General features: G+C 39.2%; 1 protein-coding gene and 1 pseudogene across 2 annotated transcripts in view; one reads left to right on the plus strand and one right to left on the minus strand.

Moving 5' to 3' along the window:
* Positions 1 to 310: 310 nt before the first annotated feature.
* LOC308350909 (cofilin-2-like) lies at positions 311 to 1,944 on the minus strand (annotated as a pseudogene). The gene is made up of 2 exons: positions 1,647 to 1,944; positions 311 to 738 (listed from the first exon to the last, which is right to left on the minus strand). The product of its transcript is annotated as a cofilin-2-like (transcript).
* The window catches only part of TMEM135 (transmembrane protein 135), a 243,603-nt gene continuing 223,008 nt past the window's right edge, over positions 1,732 to 22,326 (plus strand). Inside the window, exon 1 of the mRNA XM_080815167.1 lies at positions 1,732 to 2,083. Coding sequence (XP_080671293.1) covers positions 1,943 to 2,083 — 141 coding nt within the window. The 5' untranslated portion in view covers positions 1,732 to 1,942. The remainder of the gene's footprint in view (positions 2,084 to 22,326) is intronic.

Raw genomic sequence — 22,326 nt, forward strand, 5'->3', positions numbered from 1 at the left:
TATCCTAAGTTATTCACATTGACAGTCACGTTCATTGTAGTGCTTGCTTTCAAGGGAGGCATATAGCTAGTTGTTCTGGCTAAAATATGATGGGAAGGCAGTCCTTGGATTCTATGTAAAAGTAACCATATGAAACAGCCTAATAACAATCACTGATAGGCTGCTTAAATGAATGATATTTCCTTCACTCATTGGCTTAGAAGGGCCCATTGAGAAGGGGAAGAAACAGAACAAAACCTAACATTATTCCTATTGACTGAGCTGGAGAAGTGGAAGTTCCCTAACATCCAGATGGCATTTGACTCTCACTTTATAAGGGTTTTCCTTCAAGTGAGACTATTATGTTGCCTCTCAGTTTCTCTCCAAGTGAGGAATAGTCCTTAGTATCGTCCATACCATTTACTTGCCACTTATGTTTAATACCTGTAAATTTCTTTTTAAAGGCATCTTTAGAGCTAGTGTAAATCATCTCCTTTTGCAAAGGTGCACTTACAGGACCCCAGAATTTAAATACCAGGTCTTCTTTCTCAGACTCTCAGTATGTGGTATCATACAAAGCAAATTGGCAATCATTCAGAGATAGCAACAACTTCACAAAAGATGTGTGCGGATCCTCCACAGTATCACCAAGTATCCACCAAGATGTGCACTGCTTTCTCTACAATTCTTTTGCCATTGCTCAAACAGGAGAGAACTGCTTTCTTTCTTTTTTGTTGATCTCCTCCTGTGTAGAAGATTCTCATTAACAACTTCACTGACATCATCATTTATTAGTAACGTCAGAAACCATGATGCCAGGGGCTGCTGCAGCAGCTCAGGGTCCATGGAAGCCGGAGGAGAAAAAGGCTCAGGCCGGAACCTTGACCCTCGTGTTCACATCTGAATCTAGAGTTTGGAACAGCGCTTGGAAAGATAGTACGTGCTCAGCAAAACTTTGTGGAATGAATGAAGGGTAGATCGGAACGGGATTCCTCTAAAGGTAGCAAGCTGCTGCTTTAAGAAACTATAGAATTTAGAATTCCAAAGACACTGTGTTATTACAGGCGAGGAAACTGACATTTAGAGGGGTTAAATGATTCATAGGTCACACGGGTCCGCTGTTAGGCCAACTGATGGCCAAGTGTCCTAAGACCACTGCCCCCTTTTCTGTGTGCTCCATTTGGCTGAAAAGCACTTGTTACGGATACCGTAGAAAGAACCTCTCAGTGGCCCAGGGTTTGGACAGGGTGATCTACTGCCCTTGCCCCACACCGGAAGTGTATATACTTGGCTTTTAGATTTTTCAAGCTTCTCGGACACCACAGAACTCAGCGCAGCAGCCGGGAGCAGTGCGGTTGCTACCAGTAGGCAGCCTTAGCCATTTGCTACCGGGCACTCTAGGGAAGGGGAGCTGGCAATTCTGAGGAGGACAGTTGTCCAGGCTCGCTTCTGGCCACCGTCTTCCTCCCCTAGCCCCCAACAAAGACATTTCTTCCCCTTCCTCCACTGCCCTCGGTTCTACTGGGTAGGACTTTGAGAGGACGGAGACTGGAGCACAGCGTGACCTAAGTCACCTACCATTGCGTACCCGCTGCAGGGCTCGCGCTCCAGCTAGGGGCTGACGTGTGCCGCGGGGCGACAGGCGCGTCCCCGAGCGAAGCTCTCACCCCTTCCGCTCCCCGCGCCGCCCCGGGCTCTGGGGGCCGGGCGCGCGCACGCTCCGCCTCTCCCCGCCTCTTCGGTGCGCGCCCCGCCCCCTCGAGCTGCGATACGCCGAGGGCTCAACATCCGAGGACTTTGGCCCAGAGTAACCCCGTTCAGGTGACCTTTCCCCTCCATTCCGCACCTTAAGCAGCGGGCCCCGCGCGCCGGCTGCGGTTGGGTGCTCGCTCTGCTCCCTCGGGGCCCGCTCCCTCGGAGCTTCCGCGCACCCCCTCGCTGCCCCTCCGCGCGGCTCTCCGTCATGGCGGCTCTCAGCAAGTCCATCCCTCATAACTGCTACGAGATCGGCCACACTTGGCACCCTTCCTGCGGGGTCTCCTTCGTGCAGATCACCAGGGGCGCCCTGGAGGAGTCCCTGAAGATTTACGCTCCCCTGTACTTGGTGAGATCCATCAGCTCCTCCCTCGGCGAGTTTAGTGTGGAGGATGGGTCAGGGAGTGCAGTCGTGCTTCCGAGCGGCCTGGGCGACTCGTTCTCTGTCGGATTCTCATTTGGAGGGACCAGGCGGTTTTGGGGGAGTGTGGGCGGGATGGTGGAGGTCTAAAGGGGCGGATATCTCACCTGCTCCGTTGGGCAGGAGAAGGGGGAGGGGAACTTGAGGTTGAGTTGTCATCCGAATGCCTGTGGATGGGAAGGGGACTGGGCTCCCAACTTAAGGATTAAGTTAGGACACTTAAAATTGTGAATTGAGGGAACTGCGGTGCTTTTCCTCTCTCTTACCTTAATGGAGAAGAGTTTGTAGGTCAGCGAGGCGATGAGAAATGCCCTGCAGTCTTTCCTTGTCTAAGTCCCTCTATAACCCCTTTCCATTTTTTTTTTTTTTTTTTAAGGGTGTATTTGACAGCAGATCCCTGTGGGCTCAGATCTTGTCTTAGTTTGGCATGATGGTATTGCGGCTTGAGGGTTTTGCAAGTGTTCTTGCAGGTTCACAGAGTAGACTTCTGGTTGAGATTTTGGCTGCTGATTTAAAGGATGATTCCAGAGTGAGTCAGTGAAGGTGACTGAAAGACCTGACTTTAGGTCACCAAAGCAATTTAAGTTTGGAGTTTTGAGTAAAGAGTATTTGTAAATACGTGTATGTATCACTGAGAACTGTCAGAAGAAAAAACATTTTTTTTTTTTTTTTTTTAAGTAGGCTCTGTGCTCAAGGTGGGGTTTGAACTCACGACCCTAACTAAGCTCAAGTCCCATGCTCTACTAAGCCAGCCAGGTGCCCCAAAAGAAGTTTGTACTTTAATGTTCTCACCAGCATCTTTTTCTTTCTTTCTTTCTTTTTTTTTTCAATAACCTCGTCCTTGATATTAAAGATTTGTTATTTTGACCATCAAGTTCATCCTCTCATTTTCTTGCCCAGTAGAGTGTGTGCCCTAAGAAGGCAGAGATCATATATTTTGTATGTTTGCTATGGGTTTCATTGAATAGTCAATGGATGGTCAGTTCTTACCTTTCATTGAGTAGTAATTTGGATCTGTAGCCTAATATGTCAGAAAGTGTGTCATAGCCCTATCTGTGGTACTTCTTGAAAAGTCTGGTTATTATAGAGATAACAAAGAAGATGGTAACTTTCCCTGAGCTTGCAGAAATCAGTTTCATTTTTACCATATAGACCCATGCTTTTGAAACTTTTTAGTATGTGTTCAGACCTCCACCCCCTCACACCGTGGGATCATGTGAAAATGAGTGTTTCTGATTCAGTAGGTTAGGTGGGGCCTGAGATTCTGCATTTCTAACAAACTCTCAAACAATATTGATGCTGTTGGATCAAGAGTCACACTTTGAATAGGAGGGATCTAAAATAGAAGCTAATAATAAAATTATTACAGGAGCTGGACATTTCTGCCTTGATTTTCTTTGGCCAAGATCCATGTTTATCTGATTTTCCACATGAATTGTGGCCAGTCCTTAGCTCAGTGTTTTTTAAAACAGAATATCTACAAACAATATTGAGCTCTTGATATATTCAATAATTCAAAAAGATTGTTCCTGCTCTTAGGGGATTATGATGTAGGTGGGGAGAGAGTTTATGCTGTCTAATTTCTCCCTCTGAAAATTTATTGTGTCTCATTCATTCATTAACAACTATTTGTTGAGTGCCTGTTTTTTGTCATATCTATAGCCTGGACAATTTGTTGGTTATGTTCCATGATAGGGAAGTTCAAGGGAGCAATAGGAACAGGTTTTTCTTTTACAGCAGGTAGGGTGGAGTCAGAGATCAGGAAAAGTCTACGATTCACTGTGATATCTCCCACTAAATACTTCTTGAGGATAAATTCTTTATCTTATTTGGCCTTGTGCTCCTTATAACCTGTGTATTTTAGGTTTTGGTTTGCTGCTCAAGAGTGGTTGTGAAATTAAAAAAAAAAAAAAAAAGAGTGGTTGTGAAATAAAATTAGTGGGGGGTGGGGGGTGGGGTGGCCCAGTCAGTTAAGTGTCTGACTCTTGGTTTTTGGCTCAGGTCATGATCTCAGGGTTGTGAGATTGAGCCCCATGTTTGGCTCTCCGCTCTCAACACAGAGTCACCTTGAGTTTCTCTCTCCCTTTCTGCGCTGCCCCCCGACCCTGCTCATGCTCTCTCTCTCAAATAAATAAACCTTTAAAAAAATAAAATTAATGGGAACTAAGGTTTTATTATTACTTTTATTTATTATTACTATTTTTCTTTTAAGAGAGAGAGTCCTCGAGACAGCAAGGGGGCCAGAGAGAGAGAGGGAGAGGGAGAATCTTAGGCAGGCTCTGTGCTGAGCATGGGCTGGCTGATCCCATGACCCTGAGACCGAGACGTGAGCCGAGACCGAAAGTTGGACGCTTAAACGACTGAGCCACCTGGGCACCCCCACCAATGTTTTCTTTTAAGTGAAATAGAAGAGAACAGAAAAAATGAGAGTCCATTGCAGGTACTAAGGATAAGTGTTATTTCATGACAGAAGTGTTATTTCATGACAGAATTTCATGACAGAAGTGTTATTTCATGACAGTTATGTTTGTGTGTGTGACTGGGGCTACTTAAAGCAAATAGGAACACTGTGCCCTTTGTCAGTGTTGGATAGTTGTTGATTAAATATGTAACCTCCAGTGCCAAGATAAAAGGTGGTTTGGGAAGAAGTGGCCTTTAAAAGGGATCAAGGACATCTGCATTTGAATCTCAGCTCCATTAGTTACTAGCTGTTTGTCCATGTTACTTTGTCTGTCTCTGAGAATTAAGTGAAAGAATTCATTGAAGATGTATCATGTATTTTCCTGGTTCAAAGTAGGTCTTGAAGAATTAGGCATTTTTTTCTTCCCTCTTACCCCAGTGATATTTAAGTTAGATGTAAAGTTCAATAGGCAAGGCTTTTTGGCAGAGGTAGCATTTGAGTTGGGCCATGAAGATAGGGGGGGCAGACATTGATTCTTATAGGAGCCATTTGTAGAATACTTACTCTTTATGGGGAGGACAGAGAATAATGTGAAATGAGGCAGAAATCTAAGTGGTTTTATAAGAGAAGCAGTATGCATATTGGTTGACTGAAATAGAAGTTTTGTGTACAGGAGTCACGAGCTTTAAGAACTCTTACTTAAGGCTCCTGGATTGCTCAGTGGGTTAAGCCTCTGCCTTCGGTTCAAGTCATGATTCCATGGTCCTGGGATCAAGCCCTGCATTGGGCTCTCTGCTCAGCAGGGAGCCTGCTTCCCTCTCTCTCTGCCTGTCTCTCTGCCTACTTGTGATCTCTGTCTGTCAAATAAATAAATAAAAATCTTAAAAAAAAAGAAAAAGAACTCTTACTTATTGAATAATTGCATGACTTAGACCTTTACATATTTTATCTGGTTTAATCCTTACACAACTCTCTTAGTATCCACATTTCATAGGTAAGAAAGCTGAACACTAAAGAGATTAAGTGACTTCCAAGATTCAGAGCTAGAGGAAGAGACAGGATTCAGTTCTAGGTTTTTTTTTTGTTTTTGTTTTGACTCAAAGTTGTCTTAGAGGTCAGGCTAAAGGAGCCAGAGATTTTTTTTGAGCAAAGGGATTACAAGTACAAAATGGTGACTTTGAGGTGATGAATCTGGTAGCACTGGGTGGACTTGATCGGAAAGACTGTTTAGGAGTTTATGCAGGAGACTCACTAAGGGGCGCAAAGAGCCAATTCCCATGGAATCCCTCACTGCAACTTAACTCACAATGTGATTTTAGGAAAATGACCTCACCTCTTTGAGCCTTAGTTTCCTTGCTTTGCAGAAGATAGTTATACTCATCTCTTGGGGCTGTTTTGAGGACATAGGTGGGATAATAGTGTGTCAGAATAGCAGCTATCACCTAGCAGGGCCCCAATAAATTTTTGCTGTTATTAAAACAGTGCATATATTCTGTGTCTTGTTAGGCTGGTGGCTTGCATTCAGAATTAGCACAGTACTTCAGTAAGTGCTTACTGTCTGAATGAGTGCAAATGTGAATGAATGAACTCATGAATAGTTCAGGAGTGAGGAGATACTGGGCAGCGCGAGAGAATGGAGGGCAGCTTTAGAGGCATTTTACAAGAGAGGCGTTTCATGGGGTGTATTTCTTTTTTTTTTTTAATTTTATTTAGTTGGCAGACAGAGATCACAAGTAGGCAGAGAGGCAGGCAGAGAGAGGAAGGGAAGCAGGCTCCCTGCTGAGCAGAGAGCCTGATGTGGGGCTTGATCCCAGGACCCTGGGATCATGACCTGAGCCAAAAGCAGGCGCTTAACGACTGAGCCACCCAGGCACCCCTCCTGTATTTTTTTTTTTAAAGAATCCTGGATGTACTATAATATATGCTAATGATTTATGTATATACCAAAAATGTATTTCAGGATGTTCTATTTCATTTCTTGAATGTTAGTTATTACCGCACACCTCATAACAAGCGGTACCCCTTTCCACACACACACACACACACACACACACACATACACACATGCACACACTCAGGAAACAGGTGTTAAACTGTTTAAACCCTAGGCTGTCAATAACATTAATGAAAGAAAGCTAGTGCCATCTGTAATTTAGAATACAAATTTAGAATACACACTTGCCCATTTAAGGGGATGGATTCTATGCTGTTCAAGTTCTTAGGTCTCTTCTTTAAGAAGGAAGACTTGTTCACATAACTTACTCAGGTGGTTCTAAGACCTTTCTTAAATATGCTTTTCCTCATCGACTTTCCTTAGAACCTCCAGATTAGAGTACTGGCATTTACAGGTAGTTGACTGCAAAGTAGAACCTTTTGCACTTTTGGGAAGGAGTGATTTAAAAACCTGCCTTTTCATTGACCTTCAGATGTTTATAACCTCCTTCAGACCCCAAAAATATTTATAGACTATTGATTCCCTTTGAGCCATATAATCTAACCGAATCTCAGTTCATCACCTCTAAACTGAATAAACATTTACGCAAGAGTTGGAATTCTTAGAAATTAAAAAAAAAAACAATTTAGGGACAGTCTCTAGTTAGTTGCAAAAGGCTTGGAAACCACTGACGAAAGAAATCTGTTCATTAAGGTGGACTAAGATCCCCCCCTTTTTTTTCCTTAATGTTCTCACATAGTTTTATTTTATAGAAAAAAATGATAATTCTAGAAAACTCCCAAAGCTTGACTCCACTTGCAGGAGGCTGTTCAGATTTTTGTATTTTAGTGTGGCTTACAGGCAGGATCTTAGACTCTGGGATCAAATTGCCCAAGTTAGAATTTTAGCTCACTCCTTACTAGCTGGGTAACCTCAGACAAATTACCCAACCACTCTAAGCCTCAATTTCTGTGTCTGCAGTATTGGAGAAATGGTAAATTTCCCTTCGGGAGATCTTTGTGAAGATTAAATGAGGCATAATATGTAAAGTGCTTCTGGCACATAGTGTAGACGAAGTTTTTAAGGGTGGTGGTTGAGCAGGTTTTCTAAAGGAGACCAGCAATGAGACGTTTCGAAATTCTTTCTTTCTTTTTTTTTTTAAGATTTTATTTATTTATTTGTGTGTGAGAGAGAGAGAGGGAGAGCACAGGCAGGGGGAGGGATAGGCAAAGGGAGAAGCAGGCTCCCCGCCGATGCAGGGGCTCAATCCTAGGACCCAGAGGTTGTGACCAAGCTGAAGGCAGACGCTTAACCCACTGAGCCACCCAGTTGTCCCATGAGACTTTTTTTTTTTTTTTTTTAAGATTTTATTTATTTATTTGACAGAGATCACAAGTAGGCAGAGAGGCAGGCAGAGAGAGGGGGCGGGAAGCAGACTCCCTGCCGAGCAGGGAGCCTAATGCGGGTCTCCATCCCAGGACCCTGGAATCACGACCTGAGCTGAAGGCAGAGGCTTTAACCCACTGAGCCACCCAGGCACCCCTACCATGAGACTTTTCCAGGTTCTTGGTAATAGGCCATTTGTTTTTGTTTTTACTAAAAAAAAAAAAAAAAAAAAAAAGGAGAAAAAGAGACTGAAGTCATGGCAGAATACAGACTGCTAAACTGAGAATAGCTGTTTGGATTATTTGACCTTTGGAAATCATGGAATTTGTAAACATATTGACTAATCTCTTTTAAAGTTTTGTTTGAAGCCTAGTTTGGGGGTGGAGGTAAGGGACTCCCTTTATCAGTCTATTCAACAAATAAATGATGATTTTTAAATAATTTGTTATTATGCCTTTGGAGATATAACAGTAATGTGTTTTTTTTTTTTAAATAAGCACTTTCATTAACTTTCATTATGAATTTTCCTATGTTTCAACATAACATTTGGGGTCTGTTGAACTTGTTTCTTGTATGTGACTTCTTGTTGACTGATCTCTGTGGAGTACAAAGTGCACTTCAAGCACACCGTGTTTAGCTGAAAGTTGACTTACTAAACACTCCTCAACTCAACCCTGTAGCAACTGTCTCAGTGTAGCTTGCCATATCTGATTTACTATTGTTTGCCCCTTCAGTTACCATACATCAGGGATAAAAATTAATAAATGTTGGAATGTAGGATCTAAGTAATTATGATCCATTACTGTTCATGTTTCTGAGTCAGTAGATTATAGGTATTTGGTTGATTTAAAAAAACTTAAACAGCCTTCTGACCATTAATGTGGGTATTTCAATGTCAGCATTATTTACTTTTGTATCTTTGCTAGAAAATTCTCTTTACGTCAAAGGAGTGGTCCTCTCTCTAGGAAAGTTTATCCTCTTCAATAAAATAATATATTTTGGTAGAGAGAGAAACCCACCTGGAGGAGTGAGGGAGCCAGATCCATACTGGTAATCTCTGTGGTGATAGATTTTCCATCAGATTGCCTTCATATCCAACTCTAGTTATTCACTGTGATGCAGATGATTTTGAATAACCAGACCTCTTATTTAGTACTTAGAGAATTGTATTTGTCATGGACTTTGGACACTAAACCATTTTAAATATTTATGAAAAAATACACACTAATGGAGGGGATACTGAAATGTGATGATTAGGTTTTGTAATATCTGAACCTAAACTCTTAGTATTTGGAATATTTGTCCCCTTATTGTTTACCAGCTATTTATCGCATCTGCCATTTGCAGGGCGCTGTTACAGCAGCCGTGTTCCATGTGTGTGGTGAAGAATTAAAAAAATGAATGGGACGTATTTCTTAGATTGAATGTATAGTCCAGGAGGGAGATGAGGTGTGTGATATCCTGTAATACAAATTCCTTGAGATAAATACTGGGAGGTATGGAGACAGTGGTTTGAGAGATTAGAGGTAGATTACATTTGAATGAAAGATAAGGGGAAGTTTAATGGGAAAGGTGACATTTTACTGGCCTCGAAGGAAAGGTAGGATTTGGAAAGGTAGAAATAGGTGATGGATGAGGGAGAAGAATGGCTTAAACTAAGCCATTCAGGTAAAATGTTGGTATGCTTCGGAGAATGGCAGAGGGAATTTGGATTTTATTTGATTTGACATAGTAGGGATCACAAAAGGTTGCTAACAGGGTCTAGTATGCCTGAGGTTGTTTTAAAAAGCTTAATCTGGCAGTGGTATATAGAATTGTTTGACTAGAATTAGTGACTCACTCGTAAAGTAGAGGAAAGTTTTAAGCCTTGTTTATTGGGATGTGTAGGAACTAGTGCTTTGGAGGAAAACTATTTTCATTGAGATATGCTGGATCGGTTTGGGACCATGTTGAGTTTTAGCTGCTAGTGCAATATATGAGTGGAGAATTGAGAAAGGAAGCATTGAGAAATGTAGAGTTGCTAATCTAGAGAGAAGATGGGGCTAGAGATTTAGGTTAAGATGTCATAGGAATAGAGATTAGAGTTGAAGTTATGGTAGGTCGACAAGAAAGAGAGGTCCTTAGGTCAAGAAGGGAGAGAGTTGAGAAAGAGAAGACAGTCTGAGGAATGCTTGTTTTTGGAGTAGAGGAAAAAAAATGAAAGAAGCAATCAGAGGTATGAAGAAGTTGAAAAGAGAAAGTTGCAGAGAAATCTTGAGCAGGGAGTTTTGGGAGATATTGAGAGGTAGGAAGAGCATGGGCTTGAATCTCAGTGTTGCCACTTACTAGTTTTGTGACCTTGAGCAAGATGCTTAACATATTTGAACCCCAGTATTTTCATAAAAAATCTCTCTCTCTCTCTCTTTTTTTTTAAAGGTCTTATTTATTTGAGAGAGAGAAAGCATGAGCTGGGGAAGGGGCAGAGAGAGAGGGAGAAGTAGGCTTCCCTTTGAGCAGGACTTGATACCATGACCCCGGGATCATGACCTGAGCCGAAGGCAAATGCTTAGCTGACTGAGCCACCCAGGCACTCCCTTGTCTCATATTTTTAAAAAAATATAAACCAGCACTTGTTATTCTTTTGCACAGAACTCTTCAGTGGTTTTCCATCTCAGCTAATGTGCAAGCTTTACCATGGCCTACAGAATCATACATGATCTGGCTGTTGCTTGTTTGATTACATGTCATACCATTTTTCCTTTGTGTTTATTTCACCTCCACCCAGAAACAATTACATGATTTATATTTTTAAATCTAAGTTTTGCAATCTAGCATAGAGAGCTCTTGATTTCTGAGGAATATCTTAAGAAGGGACAACAGATTGTCAAAAAATGAACATTTCTAAGGAGTGAACTCTAATACAAGGAGACTTCCTCTTTTTGAGTTTTGACTTTGAGAGAAAAATATCTTGCCTCCTACTTGTGCATAAGCAATATACATATAAGTAACTGCTTTTATTGATTATGACAAGACAACCTGGATTGAAAGGCTGAAGCACAAACATATCCATAAAAAGGGAGAAAAAAGTGTGGTAGGACTTGGATAATAGGTTTATAATATGCTCGTCAAATAATGGACTCTCTAACGGGTTCTGTGCTAGGTGATAATTAGGGAACAGGAATTAATTGAAGTGACTGCTTAACAAAGAGCTAAAGAAAAAGTTTTTGGAGACTCTTTCCAAAATATGTTGGTACAATTTCTTGCATTACTTGTGTGGTATGGTGATCAGAAGTATGTTTATATTTCTGAGGACTGTACTAGCTACATAGTAATTCATAATGGTAGTTGATACTTTTATGATTAGGGGTCTTAAAATATTTCATCATAGCATACTATCATATTAAAGATTTGTTTGAATCTCGACATGAGGTCAAACTTTAAAATTGTCTGTTGGTTTATCACTTATTGTAGCTTTTTTCCTACTAATTGATCTTTTCTCAAAGAGTGTTGTCATTTGAGATTTTTTTTGTGTGTGTATTTTTTCCTTCGTGTTTAATGTAAGTCTCTTTCAACAAGGCAACAAGGAGTATAATTGAAAACTATTCATTAATGAGCCTAATTTATTGGTGAATCAAATTAGTATTTTCCATTGATATTACAAACTGTATATGATGCTCTCTTTCCTCATACTTAACACCTGAGGAGAATTAATAATTGAAGTGAATGAAAGCAGATTTTAAGTAATTAGGCTTTTAGCTGCACTGGAAAATATTCAGTAAAATGAGTTTATGTGTGGAAAAAAAAGTGAAAAGAAGGAAGAATGCTAGATCAAGTATCATTAGATTTGAGCAGGTTTCTTTTAAAGAATGCTGAATTTACAGTGTTTTCAACTTATTACCATTTATTTTGTATAGTCTTTTGACTTATTACACGTGTCACGTTGCATTGGCTTCTTGATTCTAACTAGATTTCGGCAGTTTGGATTGGGCTTTATCCAGTTTGGGAGTTGCCTCAAAGGATACCTTTGTAGCTATTGGCAGTAAGAAGGAGGTTTGTTCTGCTCAGTCATGATTTCTTTCTTTTTTTTCTTTCTTTCTTTCTTTTTTTTTTTTTTTTAAAGATTTTATTTATTTATTTGACACAGAGACAGAGAGAGATCACAAGTAGGCAGAGAGGCAGTCAGAGAGAGAAGGGGAAGCAGGCTCCCCGCTGAGCAGAGAGCCCAACGCGGGGCTCGATCCCAGGACCCCGATATCACGACCCAAGCCGAAGGCAGAGGCTTAGCTTACTGAGCCACCCAGGCACCCCTCAGTCGTGATTTCTAAATCTTGCAGAAAGTAGACGTGGGGACTCTCCCCCCCAGCCACACCTGTGTCTCAGAAACTCTCAAGCATAGGGGTCGCGGAGTTCATCAGGATGAGACTGAATTACAGAGTGTGCTTATAGTTCCATTTGGAGCCCATCCAGTGTTAATGTAACTATTTACTGAGTCTTCATTTTCTCCCACTCTTGCTTTCTGACCTTCTTATTAGAGATTGCCTACAATGTGTCAGAAATACAATGGTGGGGGAACAAGATGTACTTGGACATTAGGGTTAAGGGGGAAGATAAATGTACAAGAAATAGACAAGAAATTCTTTCAACTATGATAACAAGTTGCTAACTGCTTTTAAGGAATACAGGTTGTTTCAAGACTGTGTTACAAGAGGACGATCCCTTCTAGTATAGTGGGTTTGGAATGCTTTCCCAATGAAGAGCTACAGTGAATATATATTAAGTATATATGTATTAGGCTTAACGTTTATGGCACAAATCCCAAATTTTACCATGAGGAAACTAAGAGAAATAAGAAGCAATTACTTCACAGAGAGTATTTAATGATTTTCTTAAATCCAATATCCTGGCCAAGAATTTTATTTCTTTCCTTTTGACTTTGACCCTTATTTAAACTTGAAGCCCAAGGCAATTATAAGGTATCTCAGACCATACAAACACCTTGATTACCAGATTTGCTGAGATTGATCCTCTTTTATAATAAAATCTGTATTTTAAATAAGGTAGTCAGACATTTTCAGTTACAAAAGATTACAGATGTCATTAGAAATATTAGAAAAGCTATTTTAACCTCTGTTTGTCTTCACTCATCTAAAGGTAAATCAAGGATGTTTATGACAAAATTGTGAGATCTGGGAGGTTAAGCATCTTCTTAAAGCTTTTTCTGTGCACTTTTCTTTTTTTCTCATGGTTAAATTTGTGGGTAAGTCTTTTTTCTGGTTCCGGTAGATGATCAGGGTTATCCCATCAGAAAAATAGTAAGGGATATTATATCTATCAAGTAGCTGAGGGGCTAATTAGTAAGGCTTCAGCATGAGTAAGTTTTAGAAATGTGTGAGTACAAGTGCAGTTTAAACTTTTGGAGAATGGCTTTGTCTTCTGTGGATGGGATTTAATATATGAAGAAATTGTAAGGCACTTTGGTATTTAGCTTGCACAATCCCTTGATAGCTGTGAGTTCTCTGGCTAAAATTGTCCCTATTTCTCTGGCTTGAGCTTTTTAAATCTGTTTTAAGGATTCAATTCAGTATACCCAATATTCTTTTTTTTTTTTTTTAAAGATTTTATTTATTTACTTGACAGAGATCACAAGTAGGCAGAGAAGCAGGCAGAGAAAGAGAGGAGGAAGCAGGCTCCCTGCCGAGCAGAGAGCCCGATGCGGGGCTCGATCCCAAGACCCCGGGATCATGATCTGAGCCAAAGGCAGAGGCTTTAACCCACTGAGCCACCCAATATTCTTATTGGAGAGACTGGAATATGTGTGCATTCTTTCTCTTTTTCACCTGAATAAAGTTCTTCAATGAGAAGTCTACTTTTAGAAGTTTTCTTAATTAATCAAGGTATTTCCTATTAGAGCCCATGATATTTGTACTTAAATATGCAAGAGATGATAGGGTATGAAAAATTTTTTGGTTTAAGGTTATAGTATTACATGGGAAGTTATATCGGTAAGTGGAAGTAACAGGTAATGTATACATTACCAAAAATATTAGTATTATTTGGTTCAGAACATGGATTTAATGTATATAGGGCTCAATCTGAGTCTTGTTCTTGGTCATATTTTTTCTCAATATTATATGTAAGTTATATATTTAGGTTTATCTTAAAGCTGATGTCAACTTCCATATATATTTCATTGTAGTCCTTTTATTGAGAGTAAAGATATTATAAGGCTTAATGGTCATCACCAATGCCTGATGATAAGATATTCATTACAGGGAGGCTTATAATAAGTAGTTAAGGAAAACTTTTGAAGATTTGCTTGTATTCTCCAGCATATGTTATTAACAAAGTTGTCCTAGATTTTTATTATTTTTTAATCTGGTTATCTGTACATGATGAGGCAGCATGTGTATGCATTGGGTGTAAATTACAAGATTTTAGTTTTTGTTTTGTTCTGTGATTTATAGTGTGACCCTCAGTTTCCTCATCCATAAATAGATGATAATCCTGTCTTAATTACTTCATGACTTGCTGTGGGAACATATGAGATAGTTCATATGTAAAAGCTTTGAAAACTGTAAAAAGATATGTATTGGTCTGTTATGACACTTGGTTTCTTTTTTTTTTTTTTTGTTTCTGATATTTAAATTCAGCTTTTGTAGCTTATAGTTTTACTCTTAAAAAGTAAACATTTTGGAAGCAATTTAAATGTAATGCATTTGTCAGAGTTTTCCAGAAACACATAACCAAAAGGGTATGTGTATATGTGTACACACACACACACACACACACACACACACACACACACTAAAAGGAATTGGCTCACCCAGTTATGGAGGCTGAGAAGTCCCAGGATCTACAGTTACTAAGCTGGAGACACAGGAGAGAAAGCCCTCATCAGGCTTGAGACCGAAGCAGGGGAGATGTTTCTTTCTGAGTCTCAAAGTGGTAAAAGACTAATGCCCAGCTGAAGGAAGGCAGGCAGGAGGAGTTCCCTGTACTGAACTGCTTGGTTCTTTTCAGGTCTTCAGGTTATTAGATGAGGTCCACCCACCTGAGGAATCTGGTTTGCTCAATCTACTAAAAATGTTCATCTTATCTAGAAACACCCTCACAGACACACCCAGAATGATGTTTAGCCAAACAACTGGGCATTTTGTGGTCCAGTCAAGTTGACACATAACTAACCAGCACATGCAGTGTAAATTTATTCGTGACAATAAAGTAATTCTACCTCCTTTATTCTAAATATTTTAAAAAATGAGGTCTTATTTTTTATATTTATTTGTTTATTTAAAGATTTTATTTATTTATTTGTTAGAGAGAGCGCACGAGAGCTCAGACAGGGGGAGCGACAGGCAGAGCAGGCAGAGGGGGAAGCAAGCTCCCTCCTGAGCAAGGAGCCTAATGTTAGACTCAGTCCAGGACCTTGGGATCTTGACCTGAGCTGAAGGGAGACGCTTAACCCACTGAGCCATCCAGTTGTCCCTATTTATTTTATTTATTTTAAAGATTTATCTATCTTGGAGAGAGTTCTCAGTGCAAATGAGTAGGGGGAGGAGCAGAGGGAGAGAGAGGGGGAAACAAACTCCCTGCAGAGCGCTGAGCTCATCTCTTGACCCTGAGATCATGACCTGAGCTAACCACTCAATGGACTGAGCCACCAGGTACCCGAGGTCTCATTTTTTCAAAAGGTTTTGAAATTTGTTAGAGACAAAATATAGGAACTCTTCTGACTGTGGATGAAGATCCCTCTCTAGTTCTGTTCATTGAAGTTCTTTTTTTTAAATTTTCAATCTGTTGGTGCTATGAAAATGCGGTTTAGTTTTGATTTTCATGGGGACCGTGTAACTTCTCTTTTTGAACAGCTTTTTCCTGACCATGTAACATTTAGGTTACAGTGAACACTCCTCTAACATCTACTGATCCTGTTACCAATGGCTCCCTTACAGTCTCTAAGTCAGGAAATGAATGGGCAAAACCTTGATGCATTCCTCAGCCAACTGCTCCATCCAGGAGAGTCCTGAGGGGTCTGGACAAATACAGAGCACAGCTCTGGGTTGAGCCAAGCACTCAAGAGATGAGGTTTTGGAAAAGAGAAAGGGAGAAATTATTTTAGGTGCTGGCAGTGGGAGGGAGGTGTCAGGCTCAAGTCTTAAAAACCAACCTCTTTGGCCACACATAGAGATTTATTGAGAGAGACTGGGGGGTGGGTGCATGCAGGAGAGCAGGCAGAGAGCACGTGATCATGGATTGGGGTTAGCATGTATTCAGTGGTGACCCTGAGTGGGGAAGGGGATGGGTGGAGTGTGGTGTTCTAGGCATTCTATTGCCGTCAGGGCTTTTCTGGTCTGTTTGGTGGTTGGAATGTTCCAGTTATTATAAAATGTCTTCCTCAGTGACTCAAGAAAGTGTGATTAGAAATAACACGGTGGGTTTTAGAGCATGAATTAACCAGTCTTGTCTCTTTCTGATTTTAAATGTTGGGATCTATAGTTGAGCAACAGGGCTCACTGACAATCCTGTTATAAGAGAAGGCAGAGCAGGGACTGAATTCGTGATCACCATTTACTTATTTATTGTTTTTTAAAAGATTTTATTTATTTATTTGACAGAGAAATAGAGAGAGCGAGCACAATAATCAGAGTGGCAGGCAGAGGGAGAGGGAGAAGCAGGCTCTCCACCGAGCAGGGAGCCCCATGTGAGGCTCGATCCCAGGACCTGAGCTGAAGGCAGCCACGTAACCGACTGAGCCACCCAGGCGCCCCAATCGCCATTTATTTTTTTTCAAACATCTTACTTACTAGAGACAGAAATCTCTGCAAAATACTTAAACCTGCATAACACAAAAAGGAACTGGGATTGGGGCAGGGAGTGATTGTGCAGAGTGAAGGAAACTAACATTTTAAGATTCCTACGATGTGCTAGTTACTCAGCTGGTTACTTAATATTTGTCATCTGATTTATTTAAAAAGTACTGATGTGTTGGAAGAAAGCAACATTAACACTGCCCAAGTGGCTGGTGCTATTTTCCTCCGTTAGGATTAGTTCTTTTGACTACTGATTTAGTGGTATTAATGTTGTGTTTCTGTTATCTTTCATCTTTTGCTCTGTGGACTGGGGATGTAGTTTCTACCTCTGGAGCCATCATCGTTCCTCATTTAGTCTTCCCCCAGGTTCGGTCACTGATGTATGTATATATATATACACACACACACACTCACACACACATACACACACATTTATATGGGTGTGTGTGAGTCTATATATACACCCCATATTTATGAATATCTTATTAGGTTATTTATCTATCTCAGTTGTGTTTTCCCTATATTTTTGTACCTTTTTCTTTCAGGATAGGCAGCCTGAACTCCTGTAGGGCATAGCAAGTCATAACTTTCTATTTGTAACATGCACTGTGGCGAAATGATAGTTGTCCTCATTTAGAATAGTCTGACTTCAGCATCAGGCATGGCAGTTTAGAGCATGGACTCTGGAGCCACTTCCTGGATTTCAGTCCCTGTTCTGCTACTTAATTCGTTGTGTGACTTTGGGCAATGTGATTTCTTTGTGCCTGTGTTTTCTTATTTTCTTATGAGAGGGGATAATGATCATGCCCATCTCATAGACTGCTGTGAAGACTAAGTGAGTTAACATTTGTATGGTGTTTAGAGCAGTTTGTTAAATTAAAATAAATACTCTGTTAGTAAAACATTTAAAAATAAGTTCATTATGCTGTTTTCTTTGAAGTAGTTATTCTCAGTATGGGGTAATTTTGCCTTCTAGGAGACATTTGTCAATTTCTGTAGACATTTTTGGTTGCCACAGCTCATAGCATGCTGCTGGCATTTAGAGAATAGAAGACAGGGATGCTCTAAAACATCTTCTAATATATAGGATAGTCCTCCACAACAGCAAATAACCTGGTCCCCAATGTTGATAGTGTCAAGGTTGAGAGACCCTGCTTTAAATAAATCATTATTTGCTAGTGATTACTTAAAGAAAGATTAAATACATAAAACATGAAACCATCTCTTTGTTATTGTGAAGAATTCTTTTTTTAAAATTTTTTTCTAAAAGATTTTATTTATCTATTTGACAGAGAGCATGAGCAGGGAGAAGGGAGAAGCAGGCTCCCCACTGAGCAGGTTGCTCAATGCCAGACTCTGTCCCAGGACCCTGGGATCATGACCCAAGTTGAAGGCAGATGCTTAATAGACTGAGCCATCCAGACATCCTTACCGTGAAGAATTCTTATTTCCCAAAGGAACTAGATTTCTCAGCCCCTCTAGAAGTAGTATTCTAGAAGAGTTAGTGTCAAGCGTTGGGCCTAAGAAAGACTGCTGAATTGGAGTTTGGTGCTAATAGGGCAAAGATCATGGAGTTGGCCACCTTGAGGGCCAGTTAGCTTTGTTCTGTTCCACGGCCATAGACGGTAATCTGAATACTAGTCAGCCATCTCTATGATGAATGTGCTGCATTAATCACGTGGAGAAACAGACAAGGGAATATAAGTGAACAAAATTAAACACATACAGGTCTGATAGATGTTTAATAGTGATATTTTTATAAAGAGAAACTCCTAAATTGGGGACCCATAATTATAATTTTGCATCACACTTCAGTATATAGCCTTTGTGTTAGTCAGATTGGTTACCATACTTGTCCTATATGAACTAACCTTTTTTTTTTTCCTATGGCCTGTCCTTAATGCTGCCTCTGTTTTTTGGCAGAGGAATGTTCATAAAGATATTCTCCTGTATTTTTTCTAGATACTTTACTGTTTAAGTAATCTTCAAATTTAAGTCTATGATTCATTGCAAACTAATTTTTTTTGTATAGTATAGTATGAGGCAGAGATCAAGGTTTCTGTTCTACACAGATATCCAGTTCCTCCAGTACTATTTATTTTTTAAAAAAGATACAATTTTAGAAGTGGGGAAAAAAGAACTCTTAGCGTCATTTGTTTTCAGTGTTGACCTTTAATTTTTATCTTTCAACAGGATGTTTTGATATACATAGTATTTTTCAACATGATGATTTTATATATATATATAGATAAACATATATATATATATATAAATGCTCTCACATTGATGAGCGCATATGAAATCTACTTTGTTAGCATGTTTCCAATGTTCAGTATCATGTTATTAACAGTGGTCATTATGCTGTCTGGTAGATTAAGTGGATTTATTTGTCCTACATAACTGCAACTTTGTATCCTTTGACCATCATCCCATTTCCCCCTAGCCACTGGTAACCATTCTGCTGTGCTTTTCTGGGTTCGTCATTTTTAGAATTCACATGTAAGTGAGTTCAGGCAGTATTCGTCCTTCTGTTCCTGGCTTATTTTACTTACTGTAATGTCTCCATGCTCATTCATGTTATCACAAATGACAGAATTTCCCTCTTTTAAGGCTTAGTCATATTCCATTGTATAAGTATACCACACTTTCTTTGATTATTTATCTATTGATGGACACTTAGGTTGAATTTATATCTTGGCTCTTGTGAATGATGCTGAAAAGAACATGGAAGTGCAGATACCTCTTCAGGATACTGATTTCATTTACTTTTGGATATGTACCGAGAGGTGGGATTGTTGAATCATGTGGTATTTTTTAAAAAATTTTTAAGGAACCTCCACAGTGTCTCCATCCAAATTTACATTCCCACCAACAGTGTACAAGGATTCCCTTCTCTCCACTCCTTTAGCAGCACTTAACCACTTTTTTGTCTTTTGGATAAGAGCCACTATGACAGGTACACAGTGGTATCTCATTGTGATTTAATTTTCATTTTCCTGGCTAGTGGTATTGAAAATATTTTTGTATACTTGTTGACCATTTGTGTATCTTCTTTTCAGAAATGTCTGTTTGATCCTTTTTTTTTTTTAAGTTTCTATTTAAATTCCAGTTAGTTAACATACAGTGTGATGTTAGTTTCAGGTGTTCAATGTATTGATTTGACACTCCTGTACAATACCTGGTGCTCATTACAACGTACACTCCTTAATCTCCCATCACCTGTTTAACCCATCCCCCACCTATCACCCCTCTTATAACAATCAGTTTGTTCTCTGTAGTTAAGAGTCTATTTCTTGGTTTGTCTCTCTTTCTCTCATTATCCCTTTGCTCATTTCTTTTGTTTGTCCCTTTGTTCATTTCTTAAATTCCACGTATGAGTGGAACTTTAAACCACTTTTAATTTTTTTTTGTGTATGGTATAAGAAAGTGGGTCAGTTTCATTCTTTTACATATTGCTGTCCAGTTTTCCCAACACCATTTGTTGACGAGACTTTTTCCCATTGGATATTCTTTCCTGCTTTGTTGAAGATTAGTTAACTGTATAATTACGGGTTTATTTCTGGGTTTTCTCTTCTGTTCTATTGATCTATATGTCTATGTTTGGCCCAGGACCATACAGTTTTGATCACTACAGCATTGAGATGTAACTTAAAGTTTGGAATTGTGATGCCTGCAGGTTTGCTTTTCTTTTCCAAGATTGTTTTCTCTTTAGGCAGCACTTTTTGGGTCTTGTTTGTTTTTTAATTTAATTTAATTATTATTATTTTTAATTCATTTAGCTACTCTGTGTTTTTGATAGTATTATTTAGTGTGTTTACATGTAAAACAATTATTAATAGGAAGTACTTACTGTTGCTATTTTGTTCATTGTTTTCTGACTATCTTGTAGTCCCTTTGTTTCTCTCTTGCTGTTTTTCTTTGAGAGTTGATGACTTTTTTTTTTTTTTTTTTTTTTTTGTGGTGGCATGCTTTGATTTCTTTATTTTTCCTTTATCAACTATAGGCTTTTGCTTTGTGGTTACCATGTGGCTAATATAAAACATATTTATAAGCACTCTATTTTAAGCTGACAGCTTCAGTCACATACAAAAACTCTACCCTTTACTTCTCATCCTCATTTTATGTTTTTGTAGTGACAATCTTTTTGTATTATATATCTTTCAGTATATTTTTATAGCTGTAGTTATTTTTTAAATACTTTATCTTTTGATCTTTATTTTAGAGTTAGTACTGTCAGTACTTTTGAATTGGTACTGTCATAGCACCATGACAGTGTTAAAATACGTGACTGTATATTTGTATGAATTTGACGATGCATTATCTTCACCAGTGAGTTTTATATTTTTCATAGGTTTTTATGATACTAATTAATGTCTTTGCATTTCAGCTTGAGGAATTGTCTTCTGCTTTTCCTGTAATGCAGTTCTAGTAATGTTCTCTCTTACCTTTTGTTTTTTTGTGAAAGTTTTTATTTCATGTGCTGAAGGACAGCTTTGGCAAGTAAAGTATTCTTGGTTGGCAGTTTTTTTCTTTCAGCAATTTGAATATATCATCCCACTCTCTTCTGGCCTACAAGAATACTGCTAAGAAATTCACTTATTCTTTTGGGGTTCCTTGGTATACAGTGATTTGCTTTTCTCTTTCTGCTTTCACAGTTCTCTTTGGTATACTTACAATGATGAGCACTAAGTAATGTATAGAATCATTGAATCACTTTAGGGTACACCTGAAACTAATATAACACTGTATGGTAACTGTACTGGGATTAAAATAAAAAAATTTTTTTCTTTGACCTTTGAGAATTTGATTATGATGTGTCTACCTGAAAATCTCTTTATAGTCAATATAGTTGGGGTTCTTTGGGCTACTTGGTTCTGAATGTCTGTTTCCTTCTTAAATTAGGGACGTTTCCAGTTATTGTTTCCTTAAGTAAGGTTTCTGTTTTTTTCTCTTTCTTAACTCCTTCTGGGATTCCCAGATGCTAATTTATTTGACTTGTTTTCCATAATTCTCATAGACTTTTTTCACTCTTTTTTCTTTTTGTTTCTCCACCTGGGTAATTTCAAATGACCTGTCTTTGACCCTAGTGATTCTTTCTTCAGCTTGACCTAGTCTGTTGTTGAAGCTAACTGGAATTTTTTTTAGTTTTGTCATTGTTTTCTTCAGCTCCAGAACTTTTTTTCTGTTTCTCCTCTCTCTCTTCCTCCCTCCCTTTCTCTTTTCCTCCCTCCCTCCCTCTCTTTCTTTCTTTCTTTTCATTTTTGTTGAACTTCTTATTTTGGTCATGCATTATTTTCCTGATTTCATTTAGTTGTATTGTTCTGTTGTAGTTTACTGAGGTTTTTTAGCATGACAATTTTGAATTCTTTGGTAGTTCATGGATCTCTATCTTAGGATTGGTTACTGGTGTTTTATTTTGTTTCTTTGTTTTCCTGATTATTTGTATTCCTTGTGATTTTGTTTTGATGTGTGTGCATTTGAAGAAGTAGGCATCATTTCCAGTTTCCAAACTCTGGCTCCTGCAGTGAAAGCCCTCCACTATGCAAACTATCCAGAGATTTTGGGTAGGTTTTTTAGTCAAGCCTGTGCATGGATTTGCTATTGAAGTCTTCAGGCAGGTTGGTCTGGTGTTTAGGGTTGAGTCTGGAGCCTAGGTTCACTGATG

The sequence above is a fragment of the Martes martes genome, assembly GCF_963455335.1.
Source record: "Martes martes genome assembly, chromosome: 10".
Classification (NCBI taxonomy): domain Eukaryota; kingdom Metazoa; phylum Chordata; class Mammalia; order Carnivora; family Mustelidae; genus Martes; species Martes martes.